The sequence below is a fragment of the Kogia breviceps genome, chromosome 18, assembly GCF_026419965.1.
Source record: "Kogia breviceps isolate mKogBre1 chromosome 18, mKogBre1 haplotype 1, whole genome shotgun sequence".
Lineage (NCBI taxonomy): Eukaryota > Metazoa > Chordata > Mammalia > Artiodactyla > Physeteridae > Kogia > Kogia breviceps.
The window spans coordinates 4470351-4496682 of record NC_081327.1 but is presented as its reverse complement, the minus strand read 5'-3'; the positions used below and the strand labels follow the sequence as shown (position 1 = coordinate 4496682).

At 41.7% G+C, this 26332-nt stretch overlaps 2 protein-coding genes across 3 annotated transcripts in view; both read right to left on the bottom strand.

Annotated features, from left to right (window-relative positions):
- Window positions 1-26332, bottom strand: part of LOC131744559 (zinc finger protein 836-like) — a 383402-nt gene that overhangs the window by 40400 nt on the left and 316670 nt on the right. The window lies entirely within an intron of this gene.
- Window positions 722-20540, bottom strand: LOC131744539 (zinc finger protein 813-like). The gene is made up of 4 exons (XM_059044118.2): window positions 20279-20540; window positions 18414-18503; window positions 13414-13540; window positions 722-3613 (listed from the first exon to the last, which is right to left on the bottom strand). The coding sequence occupies exons 2-4, from the start codon at window positions 18426-18428 to the stop codon at window positions 2025-2027; spliced, it is 1731 nt and encodes a 576-aa protein (XP_058900101.1). The 5' UTR covers window positions 18429-18503; window positions 20279-20540; the 3' UTR covers window positions 722-2024.

Sequence of the window (26332 nt, the reverse complement as noted above, 5' to 3'; positions counted from 1 at the left end):
CTGTGAGGCCGGGATAGAGCCTCTGCTCATACATTTGAAGGGTTTCTTTTCAATGGACTGTCTGCTGTTAACTAATACTTGAAGTCAAGAAAAGGTCTTGTCACACCCATTTCATTTATAAGGTATCACTGCAGTATGTCCCACCTTGTGATCTTTGGGTAAAAGCCACACACATTACATTTATGTCTTAACTACTGGTTCGCCAGGGATGTCCCTGAAGTGTCAATTTTGAATGAGGACCTTTCCACATCTATCACATTAATATGATGTCCCCTCTGTATTTATTACCTGATTTGTAGTACGGGTTGAGATCTCACTAAAGGCTTTCCAACACTCATTACCTTTTTTTTTTTTTTTTTTTTTTTTTTGTGATATGCGGGCCTCTTACTGTTGTGGCCTCTCCCGTTGCGGGGCACAGGCTCCGGATGCGCAGGCTCAGCGGCCATGGCTCACGGGCCCAGCCGCTCCGCAGCACGTGGGATCTTCCCGGACCGGGGCACGAACCCGTATCCCCTGCATCGGCAGGCGGATTCCCAACCACTGCGCCACCAGGGAAGCCCGCTCATTACCTTTTAAAGATTTTTCTGTATTATGAATTCTCTGACGAATTGCAAGGTCTGAATTTCAACTATAGACTTTGCCAAATTCATAACATTTATATTGAGGTGGCCAAAAAGTGCCTTCTGTTTTTAAGAAAAAATAAAAGACACATTTTTTTCATTTTCACCAAGAATTTTATTGAACAACATATTCACTCTTTTGTTCCACTACCTTCTGCCATTTTTCAGGAAACTTCATAATTCCAACTTCCCAAAGCTTTTCATCTTTTTGAGCAAAGAACTGTGCCAGGTGCCTTTTACAGTCTTCCAGGGAATTGAAATTTTTTCCATTAAGAGAATTTTGTAAAGACCGAGATAAACAGAAATCCACAGGTGCAATGTCTGGTGAATATGGCGGATGAATTAGAACTTCCCAGCCAAGCTGTAACAGTTTTTGCCTGGTCATCAAAGAAACATGTGGTCTTGCGTTATCCTGATGGAAGATTATGCATCTTCTGTTGACTGATTCTGGATGCTTTTCATCGAGTGCTGCTTTCAGTTGGTCTAACTGGGAGCAGTACTTGTTGGAATTAATCGTTTGGTTTTCTGGAAGGAGCTCAAAATAGAGGACTTCCAATCCCACTGTAGACACAACATCGCCTTCTTTGGTTGAAGACTAGCTGTCCGTGTGGTTGGTGGTGGTTCACTTCACATGCCCCACGATCACTTCCATTCCACATGATTATACAGTATCCACTTTTCATCACCCGTCACAATGTTTTAAAAACATAACTTTTTATTATGTGTAAGTAGAGAATCACATGCAGATATACGGTCTAGAAGGGTTTCTTTTTCGCTTAACTTATGTAGAACCCAAGCATCAAAGCAATTCACATAACCAAGCTAGTGCAAATGATCTGCAACGCTTGATTTGGTATTATTTTGAGTATGTCGGCTATCTCCCAGGTGGTATACCATTGACTGTTCTCAATTAGTGTCTCAATTTGATCGCTATCAACTTCAAATGGTCTACCTGACCATGGAGCATCACCCAGTGAGAAACCTCCAGCACGAAATTTCGCAAACTACTTTTGACACGTTCAATCAGTCACAGCACCTTCTCCATACACTGCACAAATCTTTTTTTGCATTTCGGTTGCGTTTTTACCTTTCTTGAAATAATGAAGCGTAATATGCTGAAAATGTTGTTTTCCTTCCATCTTCAATATTAAAATGGCTACACAAAGATTCACTGATTTTGATGAGTCTTTTTTAAAAATGCACACTGATATCACAGCTGTCACATAAAATCTAACAAAATTGTCTGAATGAAGTTAAAGACAACTAAGTGCTCCTAGAGCCATCTTACGGAAAAAACTGAACCTTCTGGGCAACCCAATATAATTTCTGTCCTGTATGGATTCTCAGGTGTTGAGTGAGGGCTGAGATGTGATAAAAGGTTTTGCCAAACTCATTACATTTGTATCAGTTCTCTCCGGTATGAATTTTTTGATGACTTACAAGGTGTGATTTTTCACTAAAGACCTTGGCATGCTCATTACATTCGTAAGGATTCTCTGCAGTATGAATTGTCTGGTGTCTTATAAGGTGTGCTTTTCGACTAAAGAACTTACCACACCCAATACACTTGTAAGGTTTCTCTCCCGTATGAATTCTCTGATGTCTTGTTAGGTTACTTTTTCGACTAAAGAGCTTGCCACACTTAATACATTTGTAAGGTTTCTCTCCAGTATGAGTTCCCTTATGACTTTTAAGGTGTGCTCTTCGACTAAAAAATTTACCACACTCAATACATTTATAAGGTTTCTCCCCAGAATGATTTCTCTGATATGTTGCAAGTAATGAATTTTGAGGAAAGACATTTTCACACACATCACATTTATATAATTTCTCTTCTGTATGGAGAAATTGATGTCTGCCAGGTTTTGAGCTGTAATGAAAGATTTTCCCACACTCATTACATTTGTAAGGTTTCTCTCCAGTATGAACTCTCTGATGCTTTCCAAGATTTGGCTTTTGAGAAAAGAACCTGCCACAGTCATTACATTTGTAAGGTTTCTCTCCAGTATGAATTCTCTGATGACTTTCGAGATTTGAATTTCGATTGAAGACCCTGCCACACACATTACATTTGTAGGACTTCTCTTCATTATGAACTCTCTGATGCTTTGTAAGGTATGCCTTTTGATTAAAGAATTTGCCACACTCGTTACATTTATAGGGTTTCCCCCTATTATGATTTCTCTGATATCTTGCAAGGAATGAATTTCGAATAAAGACATTTTCACATACATCACATTTACGTAATTTCTCTTCTGTATGGAGAAACTGATGTCTTCCAAGTTCAGAGCTGTAATGAAAGATTTTTCCACACTCATTACATTTGTAAGGTTCCTCTACAGTATGAGTTCTCTGATGACTTGCAAGGTATGATTTGTGAGTAAAGACTTTTTCACATACATCACATTTATGTACTTTCCCTCCTGTATGGAAGATCTGATGTCTTTTGAGGTATGATCCCTGAAGGAAAGTTTTGCCACACAGATTACATTTGTAAGATCCTTCCCTGTGCACTTCCTGTTCTTGTGTCACTACTGAAGGGCGCATAAAACCACTCGCATATGTATTAGAAATGTTGGTTTGCACACTAGAAGAAGTTCCTTCAAGTGGTGAACATGAGGCACTAGTCCTGATATCCTTGTCCACTTGAATAAATTCATCAAGCTTTTCTTCACTTTTAAATATATGCAGTTCAACCCAAAAGCTTAATGCCAGCCTATTTTCAATAGGCTTGATTCCTGCAACACTTCTAACATGTTGATCTCCCTTCTCAGTGAGATTTTCATTATGGGTTATAGGTATTTGTTTGTAATTACTTTCCTCATCTCTCTTCTGAGAAACTAAGTCATATATATTTTCTTGAACATCGCTGAGGTAAAAATGTTTCATTTCATTCCTTTCATGTCTTTCTGACATCACTGTTTGGAATACTTCTCCTTTATCAGTATTTGCTTTCAGTTGTAATATCTTGATCACATGCATGTAAGAGATATCTACAAGATATAAAGAACCGTAAGTATCCCATTCATTACAACTCATGAATAAATGTTTCAGGTTAAATAAACCATTCTAAACCAAATAATACTTCTATCAAGCAAAGTTATGAACCTCACCAACCATGATATTACAATTTGTAGAAACAGAATAGGAATGATTCTTTACTAAAGTTAAAGTCATCAGAGGTAATTCCAGTAATTTTATGGCACACTTTTAAACAACCTATGACAAAAATACTCACATTGGAAAAACTGCTGTTAGCTATCAAAGTGTAGTTTTCACCCATGATGCCAACCAAAGAACACACCAATTATCAGTAAAACATACTGGTAATCTTTACTCAAGGAGAAAAGGATATTAAACTATGTGTGTGTGTGTGTGTGTGTGTGTGTGTGTGTGTACGTATATATATTTTCAGAACTTATTATACGTGAATAAATGCTAAAGAACCAAAAATGTATTGTAACAATAAATAAACCGAAACTAGCTTATGACTGTCACTTTAGAACTGGGAAACAAATATAACACAGAGAAAATGAAGAATTTGATAAAAAAAAATTTTTTTTTGACCAGGCCCATGTGGCATGCGGGATTAAAGTTCCCCAACCAGGGATTGAACCAGTGCCCTCCAAACTGGGAACAAGATGTCTTAACTGCTAGACAACCAGAGAAGTCCCAATGAAACAGTTTTTTAAAACAACTACGTATTTCTAAAAACCTCCTATAGAACTATGTACCCATGAAGAAGCATAAAACATCTGTAAGATCACCATCTAGAAATCAAAATTAAATAATTATCAATAAATGAAACATTCTCCAGTTATATGAACAGCCAATAAATGAGCAACTCCCTACATATGCAGGGACCTTAAACATCCAGTTCATTGGCTCCGGCATACATGTAATGAAGAATGAGCAACTTGTAAATTTATTTAATTATGGTCAGATACAATATTATCAGGAAAAAAATGCAAAAATAAGGTATACAAGATATAATGCAGACAAAGAGATAGTATAATAAAAATAACAGAATAATAATATATCTTTTCAGCCAAAATAACTTTTGAGTTTTTACTATAAAAAATACACTATTCAAAGCCATCTAACAGTACTTATTCCTTTGAAAAGGCTTGAGGAAAATTATCAAGATTTTTCAAGGAAAGGAAGTAGACTCAGAGGATTATGTACATGACCTCAATAGACAAAAAAACTAGTGAGAGAACCAGGATGTGCATCTGGACTTACAGTGTGAGACAACGTATTCTTAAGATGACCCTCAACCCAAGCAGCCCACCAGACTAAAGTACCAAGACAATTTAATGAAAGAATAACTGAAAAACTGGTGCTACTCCGAAGAATACTCATAGTGGGGGGAAAAAAGAGGATTCTTATCTGAACTCTACAGGTGTACAGAAATTAGCTCAAAGTTAAAAGTTCTGGCTGTTAGGAAAAAATGCTTCTACTGACAATTTTTTACAGCATGTTAATGTGGATAAATGTTTACATACATCCTGGGTATATCTGTAAAATCAGAATTCTTAGGTGTGACATTGTGATTTATTAAAAATACGGACTTGGTGATTCAGATGAGAAATTCATTACTTCCACTCACAACTTATTTGCCAAAACTGGTCCCTTGGCTTGCCTTGATGGAACGGGGCTGCGAAATTAGATAATGGGCAAAAAGAGTAAGAGACGTTTCACTAAAATCAATATACAGACTAAAACTGGGAAAAAGAAAATATATTTAACATCACTAACCAGTGTGAGACCTCTGAGTTTTCTGTTTCCTCCATGTGGACCCCCGACTGCCTTCAGGGGTCATAAAAAAGGGAAAGTCTCTACTACACTCTAGTGACGTTCATTAGGAACTTGTAATTGTCTGTGGGAATTGGTAAATGGGAACAAAGTTTTTCAGAAACATTCTCAGCTCACCAAGTGTGTACTGTCATTGAAACACAGCTGAATTGATGTTGCCGTTCTAGGAGATGGTTATGTCAGAATAAAAAACACATCTTAGAGACTGGCTGTGTCCCTCCCACCCAACACTCGTAACACTACACTAAGCCCACAGTTTTAGCAGCAGGAAGGCATCAGCAAAGTAATCTGCTGAGGCAAGAGTAGGTAAGGGGAAAAGCAGTAATGCTCACATCTCAAACATGCAATGCTCTAGGGTAGAAACTAATCCAAGGCAAAGACACAGAGGAAGGAAGAATAATTCTGAAAAATGAACGGAGCTTGTGGAGAAAACTTACAGTTCCTGAGAACCACAACAATCCCTGACTGGTTCTACTATAATTTAACACAATGCTCACTGATGGTGGTTGTGGATGGTGGTTATCTATGAAGCATGTAATATGATATTAAATTTATCTATAACTTTAAATGTAATTTGCCTGACATAAAAGAGCCCTGACACTATTTTCGTGGTAATAGAGTAATTGCTATAAAATGTCCATGATATAACGAAAATATTTTTCTAAATAACTCCTATAAAACTATGTGCCCATGAAGCAAAAAACATTCTGAAATGTTATATCATCTGTAAATCAAAATTAAATATTAATAAATGAAATATTCTCTAGTTATATTAACAGCCAAAGTCTGAGCATTTTAAGGATACGATTACATTAGTTAAGAATGTGAACACAAGAAAGAATGCTACTAAAATATTAACTATAAATATACTTTAAACAAAGAAATGTATTGGCTTTAGAATATCAAAAGTTCATGCTAACACTCCATGTGATCAAACATTAAAATTATCCTACCTCTCAAACTACTAGAAATCATACCATTATATTTCTTAACATTAGCTTTGCAAGGAAAAAAATGAAAACACAGCAGAAAAGTAAACAACAGGCACTCATTAACACATGAGGAACCCAAGTTTAAAACAATATATAAACATACAAGCCCTGGGGCTTCCCTGGTGGCACAGTGGTTTAGAATCTGCCTGCCAATGCAGGGGACACGGGTTCGAGCCCTGGTCTGGGAAGATCCCACATGCCGCAGAGTAACTGGGCCCGTGAACCACAACTACTGAGCCTGCGCGTCTGGAGCTTGTGCTCCACAACAAGAGAGGCCGCGATAGTAAGAGGCCCGCACACCGTGATGAAGAGTGGCCCCCGCTCGCCACAACTAGAGAAAGCCCTCGCACAGAAACGAAGACCCGGCCAAAAATAAATAAATATATTTATTTAAAAAAAAAAAAAATACAAGCCTTTGGGAAAACTCTACAAACGAGTTAATAAGCCATACCACCCAAGCAACTGCCTGCCCCAAAAGCACTAAACTGAAAAGTGTAGGAAAGTTCATGACAATTTGCTGGCCTTTGACTCTCCAGTTCTTTCTTAAATTGCATTGAGATTGAACTGGAGGAAGCCTCCCAATTTTCAGAGGTACCCTCAGGAGGAATGATAATAAAAACCACAATGAGATATTACATCATGCCTGTTAGAAGAGCTCTCATTAAAAAGACCAGAGGAGGGCTTCCCTGGTGGCGCAGTGGTTGAGAGTCTGCCTGCCGATGCAGAGGACGTGGGTTCGTGCCCCGGTCTGGGAGGATCCCACATGCCGTGGAGCGGCTGGGCCCGTGAGCCACGGCCGCTGAGCCTGCGCGTCCGGAGCCTGTGCTCCACAACAGGAGAGGCCACAACAGTGAGAGGCCCGCGTACCACACACACACAAAAAAAAAAACACCAAGTGGTGGAGGCCCTGGGAACACTCATTCCTTCCTCACCTGGTATTTGGAGCCTGGTCCAGGCCCTGGGTTACAACCAGGATCAGACAAGTCCCTGCCCCAGAAAAATAACAAAATGAAGTGGAGATAGGCAACATTCCAGAAAAAGAATTCAGAATAATGACAGTGAAGATGATCCAGGACCTCGGAAAAAGAATGGAGGCAAAGATCGAGAAGATGCAAGAAATGTTTAACAAAGACCTAGAAAAATTAAAGAACAAACAAACAGATGAACAATACAATAATTGAAATGAAAAATACACTAGAAGGAATCAATAGCAGAATAACTGAGGCAGAAGAATGGATAAGTGACCTGGAAGACAGAATGGTGGAATTCACTGATGGGGAAGAGAATAAAGAAAAAAGAATGAAAAGAAATGAAGACAGCCTAAAAGACCTCTGGGACAACATTAAACACAACAACATTCACATTATAGGGGTCCCAGAAGGAGAAGAGAGAGAGAAAGGACCCGAGAAAATATTTGAAGAGATTATAATCGAAAACTTCCCTAACATGGGAAAGGAAATAGCCACCCAAGTCCAGGAAGCACAGAGAGTCTCATAAAGGATAAACCCAAGGAGAAGCAGGCCGAGACACATAGCAATAAAATTGGCACAAATTAAAGACAAAGAAAAATTATTGAAAGCAGCAAGGCCAAAACAACAAATAACATACAAGGGAACTCCCATAAGGTTAACAGCTGATTTCTCAGCAGAAACTCTAAAACCCAGAAGGAAGTGGCATGATATACTTAAAGTGATGAAAGGGAAAAACCTACAACCAGGATTACTCTACCTAGCAAGGATCTCATTCAGATTGATGGAGAAATCAAAAGCTTTACAGACATGCAAAAGCTAAAAGAATTCAGCACCACCAAACCAGCTCTAGAACAAATGCTAAAGGAACTTCTCTAAGTGGGAAACGCAAGAGAAGAAAAAGACCTACAAAAACAAACCCAAAACGATTAAGAAAATGGTCACAGGAACATACATATCGATAATTACCTTAAACATGAATGGATTAAATGCTCCAACCAAAAGACACAGGCTTGCTGAATAGATACAAAAACAAGATACATATATATGCTGTCTACAAGAGACCCACTTCAGACCTAGGGACACACAGACACTGAAAGTGAGGGTATGGAAAAAGATATTCCATGCAAATGGAACTCAAAAGAAAGCTGGAGTAGCAATACTCATATCAGATAAAATAGACTTTAAAATAAAGAATGTTACAAGAGACAAGGAAGGACACTACATGATGATCAAGGGATCAATTCAAGAAAAAGATATAACAATTATAAATCTATATGCACCCAACATAGGAGCACCTCAATACATAAGGCAACTGCTAACAGCTATAAAAGAGGAAATCGACAGTGACACAATAATAGTGGGGGACTTTAACACCTCACTTACACCAATGGACAGATCATCCGAACAGAAAATAAAGAAGGAAACACAAGCTTTAAATGACACAACAGACCAGAGAGATTTAATTGATATTTATAGGACATTCCATCCTAAAACAGCAGATTACACTTTCTTCTCAAGTGCACATGGAACATTCTCCAGGATAGATCACATTCTGGGTCACAAATCAAGCCTCAGTAAATTTAAGAAAATTGAAATCCTATCAAGCATCTTTTCTGACCACAACACTATGAGATTAGAAATCAGTTACAGGGAAAAAAATGCAAAAAAACACAAAACACAAACAAACAGGCTAAACAATATGTTACTAAATAACCAAATGATCACTGAAGAAATCAAAGAGGAAATTAAAAAATACCTAGAGACACATGACAATGAAAACACAACGATCCAAAACCTATGGGATGCAGCAAAAGCAGCTTAAGAGGGAAGTTTACAGCAATACAATCCTACCACAGGAAACAATAAACATCTCAAATAAACAATCTAACTTTACACCTATAGGAACTAGAAAAAGAAGAACAAACAAAACCCAAAGTTACTAGAAGGAAAGAAATCATAAAGATCAGAACAGAAATAAATGAAATAGAAACAAAGAAAACAACAGCAAAGATCAATAAAACTAAAAGCTGGTTCTTTGAGAAGATAAACAAAATTGATAAACCATTAGCCAGTCTCATCAAGAAGGAGAGGACTCAAATCAATAAAATTAGAAATGAAAAAGGAGAAGTTACAACAGACACTGCAGAAATACAAAGCATCCTAAGAGACTACTACAAGCAACTCTATGCCAATAAAATGGACAACCTGGAGGAAATGGACAAATTCTTAGAAAGGTATAACCTCCCAAGACTGAACCAGGAGGAAACAGACAATATGAACAGACCAATCACAAGTAATGAAATTGAAACTGATTAAAAATCTTCCAACAAACGAAAGTCCAGGACCAGATGGCTTCACAGGTGAATTCTAACAAACATTTAGAGAAGAGCTAACACCCACCCTTCTCAAACTCTTCCAAAAAATTGCAGAGGAAGGAACACTCCCAGACTCATTCTATGAGGCCACCATCACCCTGATACCCAAACCAGACAAAGATACTCCAAAAAAAGAAAATTACAGACCAATATCACTCATGAATATAGATGCAAAAATCCTCAACAAAACACTAGCAGACAGAATCCACCAACACATTAAAAGGATCATACACCATGATCAAGTGGGATTTATCCCAGGGATGCAAGGATTCTTCAATATATGCAAATCAATGTGATACACCATATTAACAAATTTAAGAATAAAAACCATATGATGGGGCTTCCCTGGTGGTGCAGTGGTTAAGAATCTGCCTGCCAATGCAGGGGACACGGGTTTGAGCCCTGGTCTGGGAAGATCCCACATGCCGTGGAGCAACTAAGCCCACGTGCCACAACTACCGAGCCCGCGTGCCACAACTACTGAAGCCCGCACGCCTAGAGCCTGTGCTCCACAACAAAAGAAGCCACCACAATGAAGGCTGTGCACCAAAATCATGAGTAGCCCCTGCTCGCCGCAACTAGAGAAAGCCCGCACACAGCAATGAAGACCCAACACAGCCAAAAATAAATACAAATAAAATAAATTTTTAAGAAAGTGATTATCTCAATAGATGCAGAAAAAGCTTTTGACAAAATTCAACACCCAATTATGATAAAAACTCTCCAGAAAGTGGGCATAGAGGGAACCTACCTCAACATAATAAAGGCCATATATGACAAACCCACAGCAAACATCATTCTCAATGGTGAAAAAGTGAAAGCATTTCCTCTAAGATCAGGAACAAGACAAGGATGTCCACTCTCACCACTATTATTCAACATAGTTTTGGAAGTCCTAGCCATGGCTATCAGGGAAGAAAAAGAAATAAAAGGAATACAAATTGGAAAAGACACTGTTTGCAGATGACATGATATCATACATAGAGAATCCTAAAGATGACACCAGAAAACTACTAGAGCTAATCAATGAATCTGGTAAAGTTGCAGGATATAAAATTAATGCACATAAATCTCTTGCATTCCTATACACTAATGATGAAATATCTGAAAGAGAAATTAAGGAAACACTCCCATTTACCACTGCAACAAAAAGAATAAAATACCTAGGAATTAACCTACCTAGGGAGACAAAAGACCTGTCTGCAGAAAACTATAAGACACTGATGAAAGAAATTAAAGACGATACCAACAGATGGAGAGATATACCATGTTCTTGGATTGGAAAACTCATTACTGTGAAAATGACTATACTACCCAAAGCAATCTACAGATTGAATGCAATCCCTATCAAATTACCAATGGCATTTTTTATGGAACCAGAACCAAAAAAATCTTAAAATTTGTATGGAAACACAAAAGACCTCGAATAGCCAAAGCAGTCTTGACAGAAAAATTCGGAGCTGGAGGAATCAGACTCCCTGACTTCACACTATAACACAAAGCTACAGTAATGAAGACAATATGGTACTGGCACAAAAACAGAAACATAGATTAATGGAACAAGATAGAAAGCCCAAAGGTAAACCCACGCACCAATGGTCAACTAATCTATGAAAAGCAGGCAAGGATATACAATGGAGAAAAGACAGTCTCTTCAATAACTGATGCTGGGAAAACTGGACAGCTACATATAAAAGAATGAAATTAGAACACTCCCTAACACCATACACAAAAATAAACTCAAAATGGATTCAAGACCTAAATGTAAGACCAGACACTATAAAACTCTTAGAGGAAAACATAGGAAGAACTTTCTTTGACATAAATCACAGCAAGGTCTTTTTTGATCCACCTCCTACAGTAATGGAAATAAAAACAAAAATAAACAAATGGGAGCTAATGAAACAAGCTTTTGCACAGCAAAGGAAACCATAAACAAGACAAAAAGACAACCTTCAAAATGGGAGAAAATATTTGCAAACGAATCAACGGACAAAGGATTAATCTCCAAAATATATAAACAGCTCATGCAGCTCAATATCAAAGAAACAAACAACCCAATCCAAAAATGGGCAGAAGACTTAAATAGACATTTCTCCAAAGAAGACATACAGATGGCCAAGAAGCAAATGAAAAGCTGCTCAACATCACTAATTATTAGAGAAATGCAAATCAAAAGTACAATGAGGTATCACCTCACACCAGTTAGAATGGGCATCATCAGAAAATCTACAAGCAACAAATGCTGGAGAGGGTGTGGAGAAAAGGCAACCCTCCTGCACTGTTGGTGGGAATGTAAACTGATACAGCCACTATGGAGAACAGTATGGAGGTTCCTTAAAAAACTACAAATAGAACTACCATATGACCCAGCAATCCCACTACTGGGCATATACCCAGAGAAAATCATAATTCAAAAAGACACATGCAGGCTTCCCTGGTGGTGCAGTGGTTGAGAATCGGCCTGCTGATGCAGGGGACATGGGTTCATGCCCTGGTCCGGGAAGATCCCACATGCCGCAGAGCGGCTGGGCCCGTGAGCCGTGGCCACTAAGCCTGTGCGTCTGGAGCCTGTGCTCCGCAACGGGAGAGGCCACAACAGTGAGAGGCCCGCATACTGAGAAAAAAAAAAAAAACACCACACATGCACCCCAATGTTCATTGCAGCACTATTTACAATAGCCAGCTCATGGAAGCAACCTAAATGCCCACTGACAGACGAATGGATAAAGATGTGATATATATATATATATATATATATATATATATATACATATATATATACAATGAAATATTACTCAGCCATAAAAAGGAACGAAATTGGGTCATTTGTATAGAGTCGTGGATGGATCTAGAGACTGTCATACAGAGTGAAGTAAGTCAGAAAGAGAAAAACAAATATCGTATATTAACGCATATATGCGGAACCTAGAAAAATAGTACAGATGAACCGGTTTTCAGAACAGAAATTGAGACACAGATGTAGAGAACAAGCGTATAGACACCAAGGGGGGAAAGCGGCGGGGGGTGGGGGTGGTGATGTGATGAATTGGGAGATTGGGATTGGCATGGATACACTGATGTGTATAAAATGGATGATTAATAAGAACCTGCTGTATAAAAAAATAAATAAAATTAAATTCAAAAAAAAAAGAAAAAGCATAAATGCAGCTCACTTCCTACAACTCCTAACTCAAAAGTACATGGGTAGAAAACAGGAAAGTGGGTATGTCCAAAATTTCCGATGAACTTTGTAAATATGTAAGCTCTAAAACATCTCCTGATGTATCATGAAGTGGACAGATCATCTGAGCAAAGTTAGGTTTAAACTGATGCCCGGACTCCCCTGGCAGTCTAGTGGTTGAGACACTGTGCTTCCAATGCAGGGTTGCAGGGGACACGGGTTTGAGGCCTAGTCAGGGAACTAAGATCGCATATTCCGTGCTGTGCAGTGAGGCCATAAAGTAAATAACTAAATAAAAATTTAAACTCCTGATGCTGCATCCTGAAGGTTTTCGTATCTTGGTCAGCAGGCATTTTAGATCAGTCAAGAAAAACAGGGGCTCCCAAGAGCCACAGAAGGGAAAATGCAAAGATACCCAAGGGCAGATAGCAACATCTAGAGGGAAGTTATCCTCACCCACGGAGATCAGGTTCCTGTAGTTCTCCAACATCACGTCCCTGTACAAGGCCCTCTGGGCAGGGTCCAGGCATTCCCACTCGTCCTCAGTGAATTCTATGGCCACATCCTTGAATGTTAACGGTCCCTGAAATGAAAACACATTTCACCAAGGAGAGTTCTGATTTTCACAGCAAATGACAAGAGAAGGGTAAGGATCAATTCAGTGGAAGTATGTATTCTGACAGATCTATGTAAAGGGATTCAGAGCAAATTGTACGTCTCTAAGTTTTATTTCTTGTGCTTTTTCATAAAATTATGATATCTTACAATTAATGCGGATTTTTCATATTAGTGGACAATGCATGAAATATAATACAAACAAATAAAATTCAATAATTTGTTGTCTATGCAGAAGTATTACACATTATGTTTTAAACACTAAGTGATATTCAATATCTAGATGAGTTATGGGTATGAGTTGTGAGTTCAGAAACGACAAAGGCCACAGTGGCTTTAAACAAAAGTCACAATGAGGGGTGTTGTCTCAGGACGTATTTTTGCATTTTTTTATACTCATTTTTATTCATTTGAATATCAGGATTTTTGGCGAGATGAAAAAGTATCAACTCTACTAAGTGGTACCAACATGAAAAAAACAATACTTTAAGGGCAATCGCAATAAAATAATTATATTCAGAAATATACATACCATTTTTCTCCATTTAAACATACATAAGCAGGCATTAACAAAAGCCATAAACAGTTTGTTTTTCCTACTAATAAAACATTGATGCAACATTCTAAATTTTATTAGTATTATGTATAATTTCCACAATTAAGAAACAAATTATGACAAAAATAAAGTTAACAATTCCTGGAGAATTAAAAGTCATGACAAGTGAGAATATGAAAAAAATACATTGTAATTAAGCAAGAACACGTCACCAAATGATACAATAAGAAAGAAATAAGAAGGAAACACTCAGGACTTCCCTGGTGGTCCAGTGGTTGAGACTCCATGCTTCCACTGCACGGGTCATGGGTTGGATCTGTGGTTGGGGAACTAAGATCCCACATGCCATGAGGTGCGGCCCAAAAAATTTTATTTTAATTAAAAAACAAAAGAAGAAGAAGGAAACACTCAGTACATTCTCTCTGAAGTTACAGTAGAGTGAAGGGGGCTGGCCAGGGCTCCTGCCTTTCAGCACTGTACAGTGTGCCTGTGCAGGGACCACTAGAGGAAGTAACAGGAGGAAAACAGAGAACAAGAAGAACAAGAAACACAGAGAGAGTGTGTCAGAGTTGGAACTGTTAACATTCACAAATATAAGGACATGGAAAGGCAAAAAGTGAAAGGAAAAAAAAAATTCCATCCTAATGACAGCAGGGGTGACTACATTATATCAGACAAAACAAGTACACAAACTCGAGACAAAATACATTATATAACAGTAAAAGAGTAAAATTACCAAAAGCTAGAACAATTATAAATATGTATACATCTAACATCACTGCTTGCCCTAAAAATGAAGCAAATCTTAACAGAAATAAAGAGAGAAATAGCACAATATTAGTATCAGATTTCAACATCCTGGGTTTACCTACGCATGGAAACAAAAAGAAGATCAATAAGGAAACAGAGGACTTGAAAAACACTACAGTACAACTGTACCTAACAGACATGTACAGAACACTCCACCCAACAACAGCAGCAGCAAACACAGCCTTCTCCAACATGCGTAAGACATTCTCCAGGACAGACCACATCTCCCACAAAACAAATCCGAACAAATTAGAGAAGACTGAGATCATAAACAGTATCTTCTCTAAACACAAGGAAATAAAATTACAAATAGAAAGCGGAAGCAAAACAGGAAAATCTGTCAAATGTGGAAATTACACAGCTCATTCTTAAAGAAGCAATCACCAAAGCAGAAATCACACGGAAAATGTAAGAATACTTGAATGAAAACAAAAAGACTACATACGAAAATTTCTAACAGACAGTGAAAGCTGTACTAAAGGGAAAGTCCACACTGCTAAACGATTACAACAAAAAGGAGAAAGATGCACACTCCACCCTATTGTTCAAGAAACTACTGAACGTCCCAGACAGAGCCATTGGACACCAAGAAAAAATTCAAAGTTATCCAAACTGAAAAAGATGTAAAATTATCTTATTTTTAGGTGACAAGTTTTATATGTAGAAATCAAAAAGATTCCAAGAGAAAACTACTGCTCCAAAGAGCAATGTTAGAAAAGTTGCAGCATAAAAAATAAGCACGCAAAAATCAGTTGCATTTCTTTTATTTTTTTTTTTTTAAAGTAGTTCTGGGAACTACTTTTTTTGTTTGTTTTAATATTTGTTGACTTATTTATTTGGCTGCTCCGGGTCTTAGTTAAAGAATGCGAGCTCTTAGGTGCAGCATGCGAACTCTCAGTTGCGGCACGCGTGTGGGATCTAGTTTCCTGACCAGGGATCAAACCCGGGCCCCCTGCAATGGGAGCACTTAACCACTGGACCACTAGGGAAGTCCCCAGCTGCATTTCTATACACTGTGAACAATGTCAACAGAAAATTAGAGAACGATCATATTTTCTAAAGCATCAATGGGATTCAATACAGAGGGAAAAAAATGAGCCAAGTAGGTGAAAGACGTGCACACTGAAAACCACTAAAAGTTCTAAGAGAAATCCATGGAGATACTAATAAATAAAAAGACACTTTGCACTCATGGATTGGAAAAGTTAATAGTCTAAAAATCACTATATTACCAAGAGAGTTCTATAGATTCAATGGAATCCAAATCCAAATTTCAACGGCAATTTTTGGAGTCATAGAGAAAATAATGCTAAAATTCATAGGCAATCTCAAGGGACCCCAAAGAGCCAAAACACTCTTGAAAAAGAAGAAAGAGGCCATCACTTTTAGATTTCAAAACATATTACAAAGTAATCAAGATGACGTGGTACTGGCAGAAACACAGAGACATAAACCAGTGGAGCAGGTTAGAAAACTGAGAAATAATCCTTGGTAAACACAAAAAATGTATTGGCAAGGACGCCAAGACTACACAAAGGGGAAAGGACAGTCTCAATAAGAAATGGTACTGAGCGGCTTCCCTGGTGGCGCAGTGGTTGAGAGTCCACCTGCCGATGCGAGGGACGCGGATTCATGCCCCGGTCCAGGAGGATCCCACGTGCCGCGGAGCGGCTGGGCCCGTGAGCCATGGCCGCTGAGCCTGCGCGCCCGGAGCCTGTGCTCTGCAGCGGGAGAGGCCACAACAGTGAGAGGCCCGCGTACCGCAAAAAAAAAAAAAAAAAAAGAAATAGTACTTAGAAAATAGATATCTACTAGCAAAAGAATGGACCTGGTGGGGGTGGACTACGCTCGTGGTCCAGTGGTTAAGAACCAGTCTTGCAATGCAGGGGACGCCAGTTCAATCCTGATCCGAGCACTAAGATTCCACATGCTGCAGGGTAACTAAGCCCAAGTGCCACAACTACAGAGCCTACACTCCACAACTAGAGAGAAGCCAGTGCTACAATTAGAGAGAAGCATGTGCACCGCAACAAAGAGGCTGCTTGGCGCAACTAAGACACGACACAGCCAAAAATATAAATAAATAAGTAAATAAACATTTTTTTTTTAAAAAGGGACTTCCCCAGTGGCACAGTGGTTAAAAACCCGCCTGCCAATGCAGGGGACGTGGGTTCGCGCCCTGGTCCAGGAAAATCCTACATGCTGTGCAGCAACTAAGCCTGTGCGCCACAACTACTGAGCCCAGGTGTCACAACTACTGAAGCTGGTGTGCCTACAGCCACGCTCCGCAACAAGAGAAGCCACCACAATGAGATACCCACGCACTGCAATGAAGAGTAGCCCCCTCACACCATTGTAAAGCAATTATACTCCAATAAAGATGTTAAAAAAAAAAAGAGTAGCCCCCACTCACCAAAACTAGAGAAAGCCTGCACATAGCAACAAAGACCCAATGCAGCCAAAAATAAATAAATAAATTTATATTAAAAAACAAAGAATGAAGTTGGGGCTTCCCTGGTGGTCCAGGGGTTAAGATCCTGTGCTCCCAATGCAGGGGGCCAGGTTTGATCCCTGGGCAGGGGACTAGATGCCACATGCATGCCACAACTAAGAGTCTGCATGCCGCAAATAAAAGATCCCACACGCAGCAACGAAGATCCTGTATGCTGCAATAAAGATACCACATGCCACAGCTAAGACCCAGCACTACCAAATAAATGAGTAAACAAATATTTTTTAAAATATTTTAAAAAATAAATTAATTTAAAAAGAGTGAAGCTGGAACCATACCTACATCAAAGATAAAAACTTCTGTGTGTAAAAGGATATAATCCAGAGTACAGAGACAACTTCTGAGGAATGGAAATGATGAAAGTGACTTAAAGAATTTCCAACTGTCAGAAATATAGGTTGATTTCACAGTTTAAATTCAATGAAGCAATAAAACACCCATTATCACTGAAGTTTGCTTCTGAATTTCCATTCCATTACATTCTCAATCATTAGGATTAGAACGAAGTGACTCAGTCATTTCGCTTCAATTGCCTTGGAAAAAGTCAGAAAGAATTTCCGCTTACTGGTCTATTTTCCAGATTTCACCCCACTGTTGTGCATATTAATACCTGACTTCCATATGCAGCTTCTTTACCCTGATTTACAGAGAGCAGACAGTGCATCCTGATGGCGCCCTAAGCAATCCCTGCTGCCCAATAGCACTGACACCACGTCTGAATCTGTGGGTGTGAAGCCCTGCCCAGGACTACACCCAGTGGAGCCTCTTCACAAGTTCCAGGTCACTGGGTCACGGGGAGACGGGATCTAAGTGGAGAGGACAGGCCCTGAGGGAAGGACCTGGGTGAGTGTGAATGTACAGGTGTCAGGCAGGATACTTCAGAGTCAGACAAGTTTACCGAGTCCAAATAAGGGCATTTGAGGAAGAATAGACAAAAAAAATCAACTGAGAATATGACATTACCTGAGAAAGAGCCATTTCTGACTCCTTTTCTTTCCTCTCCCTCCTCTTCCGGGCTTCTTCCTCAGACAATGTGAGTCTTTAGAGGTCAATCTTCAAAGTTGGAAACAGGCTGTTTAATGCTTAGAATCAACACACCCCTTCCTGAGTCACCACCACACACACACAGGGAAGCCCTCAGCACGTGGAACAGACGGTCCCCTGCTGCCCACTGTCCCAGGAGGGACTCAGGACAGTAACTCCCATACAGAGTCCAACAGGTGACTTTTCCACCCTTTCTTCAGATCTCGCTCCCCTCCTGGTGAGGTCCTCACGTACACAGCAGCAGCGGGCACCTCGGCTGGACCCGACGATCCCCTGCGGGTCACAGACCAGCCCTGATCCATCCCCACGCAGAGGAGAGCCCCTCGGCCTCAGCCCAGATCTCAGCCCTCGGGAACGGGGGGACTCAGAGTCACGATGCTCCGTGACGGATCCAGATTGGAATCACTTTGGGCACGTTCGACACTACTGAGGCTGCACAGCACACTTTTGATATGAAGGGAAATCTCTAGTCAGGGGGTAGAAAACACGCATATGCAAAATGCCTCATCAATCTAATGTGAAGTCTGGATTGAGCACCACTGACAGGAAGCAAGCCCAGCACAGCCCCCACTTTCTTTTTCTTTTCCAGATTTATAGATATATAACCCATGAATAAAAATTCTGTACATATGAGGAATACACTGTGACTGCATCCAGTTTCCCCTCTTCTATCTGCAGTACTATGTGCTTCCATTTCATTCTGTTTGGGTCTCCCTATTTCTTTCTCTTTCTCTTCCCCTCTATTCTCCTGATATTTCTGCCCTCCTCTTTATTTCTTTTCTCACACCTGTCCTGCCCCACTCTGCAACTTATTCCGCCTCTTGATGTTCTCTCTCTCCACCCTTCCTGATTGTCCTAAATCTCTATGTAGTTCTGCCTCTTTCTTCCCTTATCTCTGCTCCCTCTCTGCCCTCCGGGTTACACCCCTTCTGTCCCTGTTACTCTCCCTTCCTCCCCACTCTCGGGCACTACAGGAGGCTGTGCTTCCTTCCTGCTCTCTCTCTTCTTCTGCTCTTCTTATCATCCCTTGTCCTCATACTCTCCCAGCACCATAATGCTATGAAGGCCATGGTTCCACATTTTATCCTCTCCCTCTCTCGAGCAACATCCAGAGCCCCTCTCTCTGTGCTGCTCTATGTCAAACTCTGGACATCCAGCTTTTTATATACTTCTCTATTTCATTCACTTGCTCCTTTCAAGGCATAATCGCTTTCATTTTACAGTCTATTTACAAGTCGCTCAGCCATCCTCTATGTTCCTATCGATGCTCCCTCATTCTTTTGCCTCAGTTGTTTTATTTCTCTGTCTCTGCTTCTCCTGATCGCCTCGCCAACATATTTACAGGGATGGAGACTGAATAAGATGCCCGCCAACCGCAAGAGACCATTTCCTATCGGGTGGAATTTGGAACGGAAGACCCATGGGTGTCACGCGGCTGGCCCAGGTCACCTCCCCCTTCGCGGGGTGAGGGGAAGGGCTGACTACGAAGGGGAGGCCTGCGAAGCAGAAGGACCGGCCTCAGGAGACGCGAGGACAGAGGTGCTGGAAGGGAGGGAGGGTGTCTCCGGAGAGGGGCGGGCTCTCCAGAATCCCAGGACCAGGGAGAGACCTCTGCGGGGCGACCTGCCTGCCCTCCTGGGGCCGAGAGGGCGAGGCTGGGGGTGGGTGTGGGGGTGCGGCGTGCATCCACCTCGCGGAAGAGGACGTTACAAGGACGGGCGAGGGGGAAGACGGAGGTACTAAAGGGTTTTAAACAGGAAAATGTCGCGAATGAAGGTGTCTACCTGGACCGAAGGCGGAAAAGCCAAGAGAACCGACCAGCCTCAGAACGAATTCAAACCCAAAGGAAAACACACCCGACCTGTATCGGCGACGTCTGGATTTACTTCGGGCGGAGGGCCGGGTGATGGGATTTTAGGTCCGAAGTGACTCCGAGACCCTGAGGTTGGAGTAAGGGGGGTACCGCGTAACACAGATTTACACTAGAAAAGAGAAATTTACACTCCGCAGAGCGATCGTAGTTCCGAAAGCTAAACTTCCGGTTCCGTAAGAAATTGCGCACGCGCAGATTTAGAGGCGGAACTTCCGGGAGCGCGGCCTGGGCGGAGCGTTACCGGTGAGAGGCGGAGGGAGGAGGGCCCTAACTCGCTCAGTCGGCGTCTGGAGGCGGGACGGGTAACGGTACTTTCCTGTACCATGAAAACGCTCGTCTTAAGTTCTTATCTGGAACAGGTTTAAGATAGAAGCTCTCAGTTGTGTCTGAAACTAAGATGCTTCTTCCTGACAAGTTGAAAACGGTTTCAATAAAAAGCGTGAGAGCAGGTTTCTCTCACGTCCCGCTCCTGCGGCTCAAGCAATTCAGTGGTTGGGAACGTGGGTCTCCAAGTGGTAGCTGTGGGGCGCTAGTTCCATCCCGGAACGTTTCCTGCAATTAGAATTAATTTAGGCAGTTCAAGGAAAGAAGAGCTGGGCTTGGCTCTATATTACAAACTAGAATGGAAGATACAAAACTGTCCTTGTGTAGAATGGCCCATTCATGCTGACACCCTACCGAACAGTTTTTCCTTTCTGTTTCTCATTCAGCCAGGTGGCCGAATGAGGCTGAATGACAGCACGTGTCAGTTCCAGAGGCTCAGGGACAAATCCCGGAGTCTTGAGACTGGAGGCCTAAGCAGTGTGATAATTTCCGTCGCTAACCATTGCTGTAAAAAGAGCAATAGGGCTTCCCTGGTGGCGCAGTGGTTGAGAGTCCGCCTGCCGATGCAGGGGACACGGGTTCGTGCCCTGGTCCGGGAAGATCCCACATGCCACGGAGCAACTAAGCCCGTGTACCACGACTACTGAGCCTGCGCTCTAGAGCCCGTGAGCCACAATTACTGAGCCCGCGTGCCACAACTACTGAAGCCCGTGTGCCTAGAGCCCGTGCTCCGCAACAAGAGAAGCCACCGCAATGAGAAGCCCGTGCAGCGCAACGAAGAGTAGCCCTTGCTCACCGCAACCAGAGAAAGCCCGCACGCAGCAACGAAGACCCAGTGTAGCCAAAAATAAATAAATAAGTAAATTAAAAAAAAAAAAACAAGAGAATCTCTCCGTCCACTGACCTTAGTTTTTCCTAACTAACAATGCAGAAGAACCACTCCATCTCGCTGTTACACACAACCCTGAAGTGCATGGCAAAAGCAGAACACAAGAAATGGCTGAGGGGTCTAAATAAGCAGGCGGGGCTTGAGGCAGCTCCACGCAGGTTCTGAGGTGCCAGATGGAGTCAAAGAGCAGCCAGTGTCTCCCATCTTCTGATTACGTCTTCCACGTACTGCAACTCTGATCAAACTCCGAGGCTAAGGGCTGGGACTCCAGAGGCCTCAGCTCTGATCTACAGGGACTAAGAACTGAGCATCCAGTGGAATCAAGACCAGAAGGAGAGATGAAGGGGCAAGAGACCCTGATACCACAGCCCGCGTGATGCTCCTCAAATTCAAGCCACAACCAGTTCATAGGAGCCAGATGATGAGTGTCGTGGATCTTGATAAAGACCTTGCCTTTGGGCTTCCCTGGTGGCGCAGTGGTTGAGAATCCGCCTGCCGATGCAGGAGACACGGGTTCGTGCCCTGGTCCGGGAAGATCCCACATGCCGCGGAGCAACTAAGCCCGTGAGCCATGGCCACTGAGCCTGTGCGTCCGGAGCCTGTGCTCCGCAACGGGAGAGGCCACAAAAGACCTTGCCTTTGTCTCTGGTGGAGCTGCAGCACCACTGGAGGGTGAAAGAATACATTTTACACGTGGAAGGACAAGAGGGATAAGTTACGGAGAAGAAACATTTCCTCTGAGAGTTTTCAATAAATGAACTTCAGTTTTCCCAGAGAACTCGCCACCCTGAGAAGAGGTTCCCAAACACTATTAATGTTGTGGCTTCCTCTCTGCCCTGAGATCTCACCTGTGTTCACACTTTTGATACAATCCCACCCATTTGGTTTTTTGCTATTTTCACACCACTCACCAGAGTCCTGGGCTCTTTCTCTTGCTCTAAAATGGAGATAATGTCCAGATCAGACATAGAAATTCCTGCTTATCAGAACAAAGAAATGTATAGTGGGACTTCCCTGGTGGTCCAGTGGTAAAGAATCTGCCTTCCAATGCAGGGGATATGGGTTCGATCCCCGGTCAGAGAACTAAGATCCCACATACCACGGGGCAACTAAGCCCACACGCCACAACTACTAAGCAAGTGCGTCTCAACTACAGCCCACATTATGCAAACTACAGAGCCCATGCACTCTGGAAACCGTGCACCACAACCAGAGAGAAGCCCACTTGCCACAATGAACAGCCTGCACCCCGCGATGAAAGATCCCGCGTGCTGCAACTAAGATCCCAAGCAGCCAAAAATAAAAAATTAATTACTTAATTAGAAAAAAAAAAGAAATGTAAAGTGCTGTGGTTTAGCTGAGTAGAGAAGAAAAGACAGGTGTTTCTGGAAAAATATTTCAAAAATTCACCCACTGCTTGCCTCCTTCTAAAAGTATAGGGAACAGTGTAATACATATATCTTACACTCTTGCAAGAAATACTGAGTCAAAAGCAAAGGGTACAAAACAGGTAATCAGACATTTTTTTAAAGTCTGCCATTGTGAAATTGAGAAACAGATGTAGAGAACAAATGCATGGACACCAAGCGGGGAATGCAGTGGTGTGGTGGGGGTGAGGGTGTGATGAATTGGGCGATTGGGATTGACATGTATACACTGATGTGTATAAAATGGATGACTAATGTAAGAACCTGCTGTATAAAAAAATAAATTAAATTAAATTTAAAAAATTTTTTAGGGCTTCCCTGGTGGCGCAGTGGTTGAGAATCCGCCTGCCGATGCAGGAGACACGGGTTCGTGCCCCGGTCCGGGAAGATCCCACGTGCCGCGGAGCGGCTGGGCCCGTGAGCCATGGCTGCTGAGCCTGCGCATCCGGAGCCTGTGCTCCGCAACGGGAGAGGCCACAGCAGTGAGAGGCCCGCATACCCCAAAAAAAAAAAAAAAAAAAAAAAAAAAAAAAAAAAAAATTTTTTAAAAAGAAATACAACATGGCAGAGATGTCAAAGATAAAACGGGCCTTGAGCAAGTTTAAGAGACGTATTTATTAATGTCTCCTCTGAAGGGCCTAAAGTCAGTGCTTAATAATTCTATTTTATGTCTATCTTTTAATGTGATTTTTAAAAAATGTCTGCCATTGAGCTTTTTTTTAAAAAAATTATTTTATTTTTATTTATTTATTATTTGTTGGCTATGTTGGGTCTTCGTTGCTGCATGCAGGCTTTCTCTAGTTGCGGCGAGTAGGGTGTACTCTTCGTTGCAGTGCGCAGCTTCTCATTGCGGCGGTTTCTCTTGTTGCAGAGCACGGGTTCTGGAGCGTGTGGGCTTCAGTCGATGCAGTGTGTGGGCTCAGGAGCTGTGGCTTGTGGGCTCTAGGGCACAGGCTCAGTAGTTGTGGTGCACAGGATTAGCTGCTCGGCGGCATGTGTGATCCTCCCGGACCAAGACTTGAACCTGTGTCCCCTGCATTAGGAGGCGGATTCTTAACCACTGCACTACGAGGGAAGCCCTGCCATTGAGCTTTATATATAATTAAGCTCTAGAACAACCTCTGATGTAACACAAAAGGCACCAGATCATCTGAAGAAAGGGTCAGTTTAAACTCATGATGCTACATGTCTGAGTCTCCAAGGGGCCCCCCAAGAGGCACACAGGGGAAAATGCATAACACAAAAGGGCAGATCCCAATGTCTAGAGAGAAGCTATCCTCACCCATGGAGATCGGGTTCCTTTACGTCTCTAACATCACGTCCCTGTACAAGGCCCTCTGAGCAGGGTCCAGGCATTCCCACCCCTCCTGAGAGAAATCAATGGCCACATCTTCGAAAGTCAGCTGTTCCTGGAACAAAAACACTTCTGGGGCGGGGGCGATGTTGGATAAATTAGGAGTTTGGGATTAACATATACACACTACTATAAATAAAACAGATAAACAGGAAGGATCTACTGAATCGCACGGGAACTATACTCAATATCGTGAAATAACCTATAATGGAAAAGAATCTGAAAAAAGAATATATATATATAGCTGAATCACTTTGCTGTACACTTGAAACTAAGACAACATTGTAAATTAACTGTACCTCAATTAAAAAAATAATTTAACCAAGTGGCCGTGAGGATACTTCTTACCTTTATAAAAATGAAATGAGGAAGTTAGTGTAAGGACTGATTCTGTTTACGTATATGTTCTGAAAGATCCATGTTAAGGTATTTGGAGCAAATTATGTGTCCTAATTTTAATTTCTTATGGTTTTCCATAACAGATTATGATATCCTCCAATTAATACAGATTTTTCATCTTTGTGGACAATTATAAAACACATAGAAACAAAACTCAAGAACGGGTTGTCTATGCAGAAGTGTTAGACATTATGTTCTAAACGCTGGCTGATGATATTCAATAGCCAGATGAGCTCCAGCATGAGTGCTGTCTTCAGACATGACGAAGTCCACTGTGGCTTTAGAGAAAGGTCAAAATCTTCAGTTATGATAATGATAACAACAGCAGTGACTAAAAGTGTTTGAACACTTCCAATATGTAAACATTACTCTAAATAAGTACTTTACAGGTATGAATTGTTATCAAAATAACAGGTCATTAGGAAAAGACCTGTTCCCATCTTACAGAGGAAAAAACTGTGTCAGGGACACTCTGAGGCCTCAGATCAAGAAGCTAAGAAATGACACCACAAGCACCTCAACCCAGAGGGTTGGGCTTTGGAACGGAAGCTAAAAAATAGAAGAGTTTAGTAAGAGAGCATTGAAAGTACATTGACAGGGACTTCCCTGGTGGTCCAGTGGCTAAGACTCTGCGCTCCCAAATCAGAGGGCCTGGGTTGGATCCCTGGTCAGGGAACTAGATCCCACATGCTGTAACTAAAAGTTCGCATGCCACAACTAAAGATCCCACAGGCCACAATGAAGATATGAAGATTGAAGATCCTGTGTGCGGCAACTAAGACCCAGCCCAACTAAATAAATAAATTAATAGTTTAAAAGTTGTTAAAAACAAAAAAGTACATTGACAGAGGGTTCTCTGAGAAAACGTAAAAGAAGTTCAAAAGACTTCCCTGGTGGCACAGTGGTTAAGAATCCGCCTGCTGGGGCTTCCCTGGTGGCACAGTGGCTGAGAGTCTGCCTGCCGATGCAGGGGACACGGGCTTGTGCCCTGGTCTGGGAGGATCCCACGTGCTGCGGAGCGGCTCGGCCCGTGGGCCATGGCCGCTGCGCCTGCGCGTCCGGAGCCTGTGCTCCGCAGCAGGAGAGGCCACAACAGTGAGAGGCCCTCGTACCACAAGAAAAAAAAAAAAAAAAGAATCCGCCTGCTAATGCAGGCGGCGTGTCTTCGATCCATGGTCCAGAAAGATCCCACATGCCGCGGAGCAACTGAGCCCATGTGCCACAACTACTGAGCCTGTGAGCCACAACTACTGAAGCCCAGGTGCCTAGAGCCCGTGCTGTGAAACAAGAGAAGCCACTGCAATGAGAAGCCTGTGCACTGCAATGAGGAGTAGCCCCCAATCGCCGCAAGCAGAGGAAGGCCACACGGAGCAATGAAGACACAACACAACCAAAAATAAATTAATTAAAAAAAAATAAAGAAGTTCAGGTGAACAACATGAAAGGTCACTATATATGTGGGCCCACACAAACACACACACATACACAGAAAATGTTAGTGATCTTCCTACTATTTAAACCATTAACATGATAGTGTAGGAAAAATTCAAGGCCAGGGAATATACTGAAGAT

Excerpts from the sequence above, each read along its gene's own strand:
- LOC131744539 (XM_059044118.2), bottom strand. Across the intron at positions 3,614-13,413 it reads CAGGAACCTGATCTCCGTGG|ATATCTCTTACATGCATGTG; the intron begins GTGAGGATAACT and ends TATATCTTGTAG.